The 11038-nt window shown below is 54.8% G+C and overlaps 1 protein-coding gene across 1 annotated transcript in view; it reads right to left on the bottom strand.

Moving 5' to 3' along the window:
- Positions 1-5111: 5111 nt before the first annotated feature.
- The window catches only part of MID2 (midline 2), a 113961-nt gene continuing 108034 nt past the window's right edge, over positions 5112-11038 (bottom strand). The window contains exon 10 of the mRNA XM_056359903.1: positions 5112-8622. Coding sequence (XP_056215878.1) covers positions 8220-8622 — 403 coding nt within the window. The 3' untranslated portion in view covers positions 5112-8219. The remainder of the gene's footprint in view (positions 8623-11038) is intronic.

Here is an 11038-nt window from a genome sequence, read left to right as displayed (position 1 = left end):
TGGCGTGTCCTCTCCCTGTCCCCACTGGTCCGTGCTGTTGAGTCGTGGTGAGAGCTTGGTATGAGCCCCAGCAGAGTAACCTTCTGGAGGGGCTAGGGGCTCAGCTGATGTGCAAGGGGGGGTGTACAGGGTGTATTTTCACTGCAGTTTTGGTGTTTTCACTGGGTGGGGTAACAGGCAGAGAGCGGTGCCTGGCATTTCCCATCGTAAGGCTTTGCTTTCTGCTGGTTGGTTGCTGATTTGTAACTATTTGGGTAACGCTTCCGCTTCACCAGGTTTAATTTTTCAATTTTCAAAAAAAGAAAAGGTCCCCAAGCTCAGTCAATCCCGGCAGTCACTGGGGTGAGTGTTAAGCACCATCCTCTAAAAGCTTTAATAGCTCTGAGAAGGGCAGTGCCCTATGCCACCAGCTCCTGCCCACAGCAGGACAGTTGCTCAGCCTCCCCACGCCGAGGTGCCAGCCTCCCGCAGAGCACAGCCAATGCTGCTGCATCTCATGGGGGCTCTGGAAATGGGTATTTGTGAACCACTCCGCTATCGTGGCCAATGCCACAGAAAAGCTCATGTGGAAAGGACAAATTCTGCTTTCTGTGCAGCATGGGAGTGCTGAGGGTAAAAGGGTTTAACAGCTGCTTCGTTTCGATGAGCAGCTTCTCTCCCGAGGAAGAACAACCTCTGTTAAAGAGCCAGGGATCATGTAGTCTGGGTACCATCCCCTTATGCACAGGCAGGGACATCCAGGCTTCTTGGACAGGTCTTAATTTTGACTTTGCAATGCTACCATCATTTTCAAAGCATTTCCTCCTCTCTCTCCCCTCTCTGTGCCAGCCGACAGAGACAGAGCCCTGGAAAATTGGAAAGGAACAAATGAAAGTGAATGTGACTCATACCCAAGGAACAGAGTCTCCAGCACTGATTTAGGAGGCAGTTGAGTATAGACTGGTATTTCTGGTGTGTGATTTGCCCTTGATTTGTGGGCAGGAGCTGTGTCCCCTTGTGCAGGTTTTAGGAGTAATTAGATCTTGCTCTTCTGTGTCGTCGCTGCTCCTCGGGTGTTAGCTGGGCTTGGTGCAGGGCTGGGCTCTGATGGTTGGGACCTCTCCAATGGCAGGGTCTGCTCACCTGTGCTTGCGTCACCTCCTGCCTTTTGCACGTGTGTTAGGATCTGTGTCAGAGCCAAGTGGGAAAATGGCCTCCTCTCTGATTTGGTAGTGTTGGAAGAAAATTTGGGAAAGTTTGAGATTAAAGGAGAATCCACTCACATTTTTTACTGATGTGTTGGGCTTGCCTTTTAAAAATGTTTTTGGAAGGAGGATTGCTGGAAGGGTTTGATGAATGTGGCTTGTGCTAAATTCTTGGTGTGCCCCTGAGGGCCCCAAAAATCCAACTTTTTCAGTGGGTGGAAGTTTCCAGGTTGGAGTTTTGTCGGGTTCCAGAAGCCGATTCCCAGTCTTCCTCCCTCTCTCGCTTTGAAGCGGGTCCTCCAGCCACCAAAAAAAGCTGAGCTGAGTCTCCCTGATCCTGGAGCACTGTCTGCTGGGGGTCTGGTCACTGCCTCCTCCTACCCCTGCCCCAGCCCCTAGCCCACGCTTTGCTAACCTGTGTCTGTAGTTCGCTTGAGTTACCCATGCGAGAGGGAAGATTGAAGATGCACTGAAACGTGCAATTTCACTGCTGATACCTCCCAGATCACCAAGAAGCATTTGCTTGAACTTGAAAGTTCAAAAAATAAGGAAAAATTGAATACGAAGAAAGAGAGATTTTTTCAAGAGCTGAGGCTTATTTCCTGACTTGCTGATGTCGGCAGCACTGGTCCCAGTGATGTTAGTGAAAGCAGCATCAGGCTTATTTCCTATTTAGGCTGTGTCAGAAAGACTACCTAGAGCAGCCACAGGGCTGGTGGCAGCGTGTGGTTAAAGGAGCACAGAAGGCAATTTGAGACCTTCCTATCTTGTGCCTTTTGATACTTGCTCTCCAGCGGTCCCACTTCACAGCATCCCTGGCAGCAGAACAGCATCTTCATCCTTTGCTGGGAGGCTGGAGGTCTGGGAGTCCCAGACTGCAAAGGGCGGGCTGAGGCAGCTACCACATGCCGAGTCACTCTCTTGCTTCTTCATATTCTCACCTTCAAGCCTGAGGGCATCTCCTCTCCGTTTTCTGTTGCAAGGGCAGAGTTTTAGCCAGGTGATCAAAGCTGCAGGTTCAGCTGGGACCATCTACTTCCTGGTCTCCAGACCTGCCTTGGAATAAAGAGCAGCTTCCATGCCCTTCCCTTCCCCAGATGCTGTGGGCCTCTGGCCTTTGTCCCCCCAGTGCTAGGGGACCTCCCAGGCTGGCTGGGCACACTCACAGTGCCAGCAAGGGGGCTTGAGCTGCTAATAGAACCCAGGGTGAGTCCCAGCACCTGGATCCCCCTGGAAGGGAGCCTGGAAAGCCAAGGAAGCTTTAGGCAAGCCTAAGCATCCCCTCCAGCCCATGGCCAGTGATGGAACTTGTCTCCCAGTGCAGGGCCCAAGCTGGCAGCAAAAGCTGAGCCTTTGCTGCAGAGTTTTACTCCAGTGACTGTGTTAGGACATCGCAGCTCCTTGCAGGGCTTGGCTCCTACCCGGGAAGTTACAGGCTCCAGGCCTGGAGGCCGAGTAGGTGGAGGTGACTGTTATCTGGGCTGCAGATCAAGTTCTCCAGGTGGTCCCCAGGGAGGAGCAGCACCACCCTCATGCTATGCTGTCTGTCCTTTATGTCAGCTGAACTCTTCTCTTGGTGTTTCAGACATGCCACTATGCAGAGAGGAACTCCAGCCCTCAGCTTCTGCCCTGAGCTGTCACCACCATCCAAAGAGAAGGCATGTGCAATTAGCAGGCTCATTGACTTAGCACCACATGGGCAGGCTTTGGCTATTGGCTCCAAAAGCGAGAGCTGGATTGCAGTCTGACTTCCCGCTTCTGAACTGCAATTCCTTTAATCTAATGGATGACTAAGAGGCAAAGCTAGTGATGAGAACTGGGATGTGTGTATTTGTACCTGCTCCGCTGGGAAGCTCTCAGACCCCCATGCAGGTCTCCAAGGCAGAACTAGATGGAGGTACGTGAATTCAAGTCCAGATGTCAAGGTGTCCATCAAGGGCCAAGTGTTATTTTCAGTGTGTCGTTGCTTTGACAAATGTCTGGAGCTGAGGAGTACCTGGGTATCTCTCTCTCTCTCTCTCACACACACACACACACGCACGCACCACCCCCACCACCCCCCCACCCCCCACCCCCTTCTGCCACAGGACAAGCAGCAAACAGGCTGGTGGGAGCAGAGTGACATGAGGATGGATGAAGGGGCTGGGGTTGGAAAAGCCTCCTGGCAAGCTGCAGATAGTCCGGGGCTGTCTCGCTCTGCCAAGGCTCTGGGTCAGGGAATGCTGGGTCTGGAAATGTAGCCTGTGAACCCTTGGGGCTGCAGCAAAGGCTTGTTGCGGGGCTCTGGATTAGTGGGGTCTTTAGGCTCACGGTGTTGTGGGGAAGAAGCAGGAGAGTTAAGGTCAGGTCCCAGTGAGTGGCTCATTACAGTTGTCTTTGTCAGTGACACCAAGCAGGAAGAGCAGAGGTCTGAGATAACACAAATGCCACAGATTTGTCCCATAATGAAAGCAACTACTCAATCTTGAGGCCAGGCTCCATGTGTTGGTGGTTAATGTTTAATGGAAAAGGCCTAGAGCAAAGGAACAAAGTAAGAACTATTTAATTCTGGAGTGTTGGTTTGCACCGTATGTTTTCCACTTAATAAATATTTTAGGCACTTATGCTCAACCAAGAAGATGGGCTCTGTCTTCCATGGGCTTGTGCATCTTCGCTTCCCCTTGGCAAGTCCTGGGCTCCCCCCCCTTTGCCAGTGCCTCTTCTCCAGGCAACTGGGGAAGATTTCTGCCCAGTGACCCCATCTCAGCCTGCAAAGCCCCTGCACAAGGTCCAGCTCTGTCTCAGCCGGGAGAGGATGGGGTGGCACATGGGCCCCTGCCTACGCAGGGACCAGTGCTGTTTGGTGGGGTGCAGGGGACACCCTGAGGGACATGTCCCTGGATGGCCAGCCCAGACCTTCTTCCTGCCTTCTGCCAGGACCCAAGCCACAGCAGGTCGAGGCTCAGTGCTGCTTGGGGCTGGCAACATCGGGAGCCTGGCACTGGGGGCTGAGTGAAAGGCCCCCTCATGTTTCTCCCTGTCAGGGCTGGCTGGACTCCTGCACCCTGAAGCAGGTCTCTGGGGCAGATGCAGCAGGACCAGGCCCCTGCCCCACAGCCACAGCTCATTTTACCTGAATCCAGCCCACCGTGCTGGCATATGTCAACCGATAGGCACTGAGAGAGATGAGCTGGCTGTCAGCCATGCTGTGCTGGGGCAGTGGCTCCTCTGTGGAAGGGAGAAATGTCACAGCCAGTGCCCAGCCCCACCACCACAGTGCAGGATGCGATCAGCCTCCATCCCTGCCCTCCCACAGCTCTCGAGGCACTGGGTGGGTATGAGTGGGATCTGGGTTCAAGGGCAGGAGAAACAAGGCTCCAGCAGTAACTGGCTAGCACTCAGATTTCCAGCAGTCCCTGTGGCCGTCAAAGGCTTGGGAAAGGGAAGGCTGGAGCACTTGGTGTCCTGATGACCTGGAGAGTGTGCCTTTGCATGACAGCCTCTGGGGGCTGACAGCAGCATGGAGAATATTTATGTGTACGGATGTTTTTAGATGGGGCTTCAGCATCCCAGGTGACCACAGACTTTTAAGTCAGGGTTGCAGTCCAGGACAAGCATGGATGGTACCACATATCCCCCTGCTCCTGTGGATGCACAGCCACATGTTTGGAAAGTCCCCCTGGACAAATGTGACATCCCCAGTGAGAGCAAACCCTCCTGCTGAGCCACCCCACAGAGCCTGCTGTGCTCACAGGGGCTTTGCCAGCCAGGATGCTGCCGGGCCGGCTTGTGTTGCTGATTTATTGCTGTGCCCATGGCTCAGTAACCCTGAGGCTAATGCTCTTCATTTTGTCACAGGTTTGGAGAAAGCCAACTGTGATTCCTAAAGAGACCATCCCAGGAGCAGTGATGTCACTCAGTGCACAATCTCTGCCACAGACAGACATATCCGATAACGTATATATATATTATATTATTTTTTTATATATATATATATATATATATATACACATTAACAAAGAAGTTGCAAAAAAAAAAAAAACAACCAACAAAAAAAGGGAAAAAATGTAACAGGACAAACAACCCTCCCCCAAAACAAAACTGAAACAAGTATGTTACATATGGAAGAGTTCACCACATCCCAGTCTATACAGCGGAGTCACCAGGAGCAGATAAGCCAGCATAGCCCCTCCACCCGTGTCCTGCCCCCACGCAGGGGCTGTGGGAAAGGCGCTCATTCATAACCCTGGGGGCAGGGCCTGAAGGGGCTCGCATTGGCTGGAACTACTGCTGTGTCATCACCCCCAAGGTGGCTTTAACCGATGGGATTGCTCGCTCATGGGCCGGGGGCAAAGGCTGCAAAGCCGCGGGGCAGCATCGTTCTAGGAGCAGGGACCAGGGATGGGGCTGGTCCTCCCACCCTCCTCCTAACGCCTGCGTGGGTTTTGCTTTTCCAAAACCAGGAGAGGAAAACATGGGTGACTCGGGAAGGGCTCCCAGTGCCAGCACTGTCTGCTCGGGGAGCAGGGCTCCCCTCACTTCGTCCTCCTGCCTGGCCCGGGTACGAGACATGGGTGGCGGGGAAGGGGGGGATCCCCCCTGTAATTAGTGCAATTTCATCAGGTGCAAATGTCACATTAATGGCTCGTGTGCTCTGAGTTAATGGATGCACTGAGTCCTCTAGCAATAAGCCAGTCAAAGCAGTGCTGGTGCCAGCGGAAAGCTTGGCACCTGGATTGCAAACACTAAAATCCATCTCCAGTGCTTGGGGATTTGTTTGAGGTTGGCATATTATCAGCAGCCCTGGATGGGACCAGCACACCGGGAAAGGACTTTCATGATAGCCCACTGTGCCTTTGAAAAAACATCCAACTGAAAATGGCAGCTTATCCTCTTAAAATTAATTGTGGCTGTGTGCTTAGTGGTTGGGAATGGCAGGCGTGATGTTGCTGCATCCCCACCTGGTGCTCTCTCATGCAGGGGGGCAGAAGAAGCAGATAAACCTGCTATCTCTGCTTGGGAGGGATGTACTGCGGGCCATCAGCCCCTACCAGGCACCATGGTCAGCAGCCTGGATCAGAGGCAAAATCACCCTTGGCTTGGCAGTGCAGGTGGCAGATCCCTTCCCTGCAGGTGACACCCGCTTCCTGTCCCACAGCGTCAGGCAACCAGCCACCAAAAGTGTCAACCAGGTAAAGCAGAGGGCTGCTGTGCTGAGAAACAGGCTCTTTTTATACAGTCTCCCTGAACAGAGCTACTGCCTGTCAGCTGCCACTACCAGACAATGACAAGTGTCCCCCTGGCCAGGCTGCTGGTGGGGAGCACCCACTTTTGGACAGGGCCAACTGGCTCCCACCGAGTTCCACCAGACTCTCCCACAGCCCTCATGGGACAAGCCTTGAAGTGCCGTCACCCTGTCTGCATCAGCCACCTACCCCTCTGAGGCTGGGCTTTGAGGTAGTTCCCTATAAGCAAAGTCTGAAAAAAGAAAGGAAAAGGCTGGTAGAGCTCGGAGGTCTCAACCTGACAGTCCCCGTGTGATGCCACCGAGGCACCTGACAGCACCACATCCAGAGGAGAAAAAGGGATTTTCCAACACCACAGAACAAAGGCGAGTACCAGCTCATCTTGGGCCGTCACACTGCCCAACCTGCTCGATGATGCTCGCTCCCCCTGGCATCCCCACCACGCCGTGCCACCTGCCACAGGCGAGATGTCAGCCCACCTGCCCCAAATCGTGCCATGGACCCTGGCTGCAGGTACCCACGCTGGACTTTTTCTCCCTGCAGTGCAGGGACTGGTGCACCTGGCCCAGTTCCTCCTGGCTTTTAAGCAAATGTGGAAACTGAGGCTTGGCCAGGGGACTTGGTGCTTGTGGCTACTGGGAGCACTGGTGGCAGCCAAAGATCTCCCAGTAACCAGGGGCTGGAGCCCTCATGATGGATTCAGTCCTTTGCCACACAGCAAACAGGATGGCTCCACACTCATGCCACTGTGGTGGAGAACAAACCAAGAGCCAAAATCTGGCGTCATAAATTGAGATTTTGGGTCATAAAGCACAGAGATGGTCTTTGGGCAGGATGTGACCATCTGCTCAGCATGGGGAGATGTGTTTTTTCTGCAGGGACACCAGATGCGAGCTAATAGAGAAGCTCCATGCAGAACTGCACATGGTGGGACACAGCTGGCCCAACCCCGCGTCAGGAAGGAACAACTGCCAAACCTCCGTGCTGGGGTGAGACACTCCTTGGCTGGCTCCTTAATGGTGGGGACCTCCCTGACTCCTGCTGAGCTCCCAAAGGAGGAGACACGGCAGGGTGGGTGTCCATGGCTGGCTGCCCTCCAACGTGGGACTGCAAACCCAGCTAAGTGCAGGGGACACAGCCAGCAGCAGCATGCACATGGCCGGGGGGGCAGCAGGACCATCCTCAGCACTACCCTCGCAGACCATCCACCACATCACCACCATCCACCACGTAACCAACACCAGTGCTCAGCAAACATGAGGGGTCCATGTGGTTATCTACCACACCAGAGCAGCTGCCGGACTTCAGCCAGACAGAAAGTCCTCCCCAGAAAATGATGCTCAGGACCCACCTGGCTCTCGAGACAAGCTAGCAACGGGCTCCAGAAAGCCAATCCCTCCTGTTCCAGCCTGCGCCTCGCGGGGACACAAGAGACATCCCCCTGCCCAGAGCAGCACCTGAAAACCCACCCCAGCCTTTCCAGCACCCAAGGGAAGACAAAACCATCCAGGTGACAATCTGCTTTGGGAGAGATGGGAGCACACCACCAAGGAGTTGCACAAGCTGCACTCACAAGCGGCGCTCACTGATGGGAGTTTATTTTTAGCCGTGGTCAGAGGTTCTTCCTTTTTCCCCTTAAAAAAAAATAATTGAGCTGCATGTAGGAAGGCGCTCGCTTGCTGGGAGTGTTACAGCTGCACGGCGGCTCTCCGGCATGACTGCCAAGCAGGCTCCTGGAGGCTGGCTCCGAACGCCGGCACCCACCAGCATCGCTGGTGCCACCGCGGGGCACAGGCAGGGCTAGGGACGCCTAGTGACAGGCTTTCATCCCTGATACGTATGGGGACTCCTGGGGCCTGCAGTTACACTCCTGTTGCTCTGGGTAATCTATGAAGTCCGGGGCGGGTAGACCCGAGAGGATCATCAAGGATTTGTTCCAGATGGTGAAGGTCGGACACACTGGTAGGATGAAGGAGACTTCGAACGTGTGGAGGTGGAGAGAGTTGGCTGGGTCGTAGAAGGAGAGCGCGTTGTTGTCGTAATCCAGGAGGACACCGAGGCGCTTCATCTGCGGGTGGACCTCCACCAGCATCTCCTTGTTGTTGTGCCTTACCATGAAGTTGTTGTTGCAGCGGGAGAAGACCCAAGATGAGGAGTTCTTCCCGATCCACTCGTTCTTGGGGGCCGACTTGTAAGCCACGCCGATGGCATACCTGCAAGAGAGGAGAAGCTTTGCTAGCAACTTCCAGCCTCGGCATGGGACAAAGTCCAGCCCTGATGGCTGCTGCCACCCCTGACGGTGGAAGCAGCACAGCAACAGCTTTTTGTGACTGAAAAGCCACTTGCAGATGCTTGGCTGGGGAAAAGCATCCCTCCCTCCCCACACAGCCTCCTGCTGCCAGGCAGAGTGAGAAGCAGAGGTGACAGAGCTGGGCGCTTTCAGCAGGAACCATCCATTTTAGCCCCATTGTGCTGCACAAGCAGCTTTAACAGCGTGGCAGCGTGATAATGCTGCTGTAATGCCTCCCGGCTCAGCTCGGCAGCAGAGGCTTTCTGGGGATCTGCCTGGTAGGCGCCTTCTCATAATAAACCCCAACTGTTTCACTTCTAAGCGCACTCTGTGTGAAGGCGTTTTTCAGCCCACGGGTGGACGGGAGGCTGAGTCCGATGGGAGTGCCTTCTGAGCCAGGAGTGCTGCTGTGCTTGCTCCTTCCCCAACGGAGAGGGGGGCCAGGCACACCCAGAAACCAGGGCCAGCTCTCTGGGTCAGGGAGAGGGTTTTTCTCTGTTAATGACCCCAGCAGCTGCAAGCACAGGGTTCAAGGGAAAGGCAAGAAGTGACACCCCTCCCCTCCAAACCCTCGGGACAAAAAGCTCCCGATCTGCTTCTCCTGCCACTGCAGGGCAGAGCTGCCAGCCCACGGTGAGACCTCCCCTCTTGGCTATGCCTGAAGCCCTGGGAGAAGAGGTTAATTTCCCTGAAGCTTGTGGTCATAAGTTAGGGGGCACGAAGACAGTGCATGCTGTGTCTCCCTGTTTTTTGACTGCTGCTGCTCTCTGTTCTCTGAATCCCTCTGGCCAGCTGGAAGAACCAGCGAGCTCTGGCCAAAAGCAACCAGCTGGGGAGAGCAGGATGGGGGAGAAGGGCAAAACCAGGCAATGATCCGTTCCCCAAGCCAGGCTGGTGTGCGGTGCCCCTTGCGGATCTGTTTGAGGGAGAGGAGATGTGTTTTGCAGCAGCATGCAAAATACCGGTTCTTCCTCAGCTGGAGCTCCTGGAGATGCACACAGGTTTTGAGGATCAGCTGAGCCCCCGTTACATGCTGCAAAGGAGGCAGCCCACGAACCGCTGGCGGCGGTAACCATGTGGAAGTACTGCCCTGCCTGCAGCACCATCGAAGGGACGGGGCGAGGTGGGGAAGGGTCAGTGTCGGTGTGGGGCTGAGGTGCAGGGAGATGGGAGGTGGCACTGAGGGTGGCTGAGAGCTGCAGGTCCCACCCTGCCTTTGACCAAAGCATCCTTGCGATGAGCCCCATCAGGAGACCGGGCTCCAGGCTTGCCCTGAGTCATGGCCACAGCCAACTCAGCTAGCTTCCAGCACGTGGCTGTGCTCATTCTGCATCTGAACACACCCCTCTGCAGAGCCCAAGGAGCTGCTATATATTTGAAAGCTATTTCCTGCTCTGAAGTTCTTGCAGTATTCGGTCATCAGCAAAACAACGCCTGGAACAGATCTATTTCTAAGAAACAGCTCCAGAAACAATTATTGCTCGAGAAACAATTCACAAATCAAATTGCTGAAGTCGGAAACTGCTTTCTAACGAAGGGTGCGCTAGCCTACATCCCTGACTCGTCCCTTCTGCTGCTGTCCAGATGCTTTTTGCAGGCAGGGGCTTGGACTTGAGGGCAAGCCTGGGCTGGGGATGCCTGCTGAGATGCAGGAGGGAGGTGCTGTGGGGTCAAGGATGCTGCGTGACACTACTGCCAGCAAGAAGCTGCACTCAGGGCCATGCTTCTGTGCAAGCCTCTCTGACAAGGGCTGCTGGAGAGGATGGGGTGAAAGCAATCCCCACCCCTTGCAGTTCCCAGCAATGCTGCCTTCATCTCCCATGGAGTACAGGGAGGGGATTGGCTCTCACCCTCCCACTCTCGCAGTGTCCACCCATGGAGCCTGGACCAGGGAACAGTCATCAAACCTCAGCTGAGAGCAATCGCTGCAGAGGAGGCACTGCAGCCAGGGCTGCCACTGCTCCTGGTGCTCCACTGAGCCTGGTCCCCTTCAGCAGATGCCAGGGTGACCCAAGGTGGGGACAAAGCTCTGTTCCTGTTGATGGGAGGGAGACATGGACTTGGCCTCCCTCAAGAGAAGCAGCTTGTGGCAATGAAGTCAGCCTCTCCTGAAACAAAGCCATGTGGCAGCAGCACAGGGCGAGTGAGAGCAAATGGCAAGCAAAGCATCACCCTCTGCTTTGCCCCACTGGTCCTCTGGCCACCACAGGGCAGAGAGGTACATCCCTATGAGGAGGGGGATGCGCTGCTTGGGATGATTTCTCCTGCCAGCCTGCAACGCTGGGTATGACTATAGGGTGACACAGCAGGCATGGAACAGGCTCCCCTGGAGCTGCCTG

This window comes from Falco biarmicus, chromosome 14, assembly GCF_023638135.1.
Source record: "Falco biarmicus isolate bFalBia1 chromosome 14, bFalBia1.pri, whole genome shotgun sequence".
NCBI classification, from domain to species: Eukaryota; Metazoa; Chordata; class Aves; order Falconiformes; family Falconidae; genus Falco; species Falco biarmicus.
This window is presented reverse-complemented; position numbering and strand designations above follow the sequence as displayed.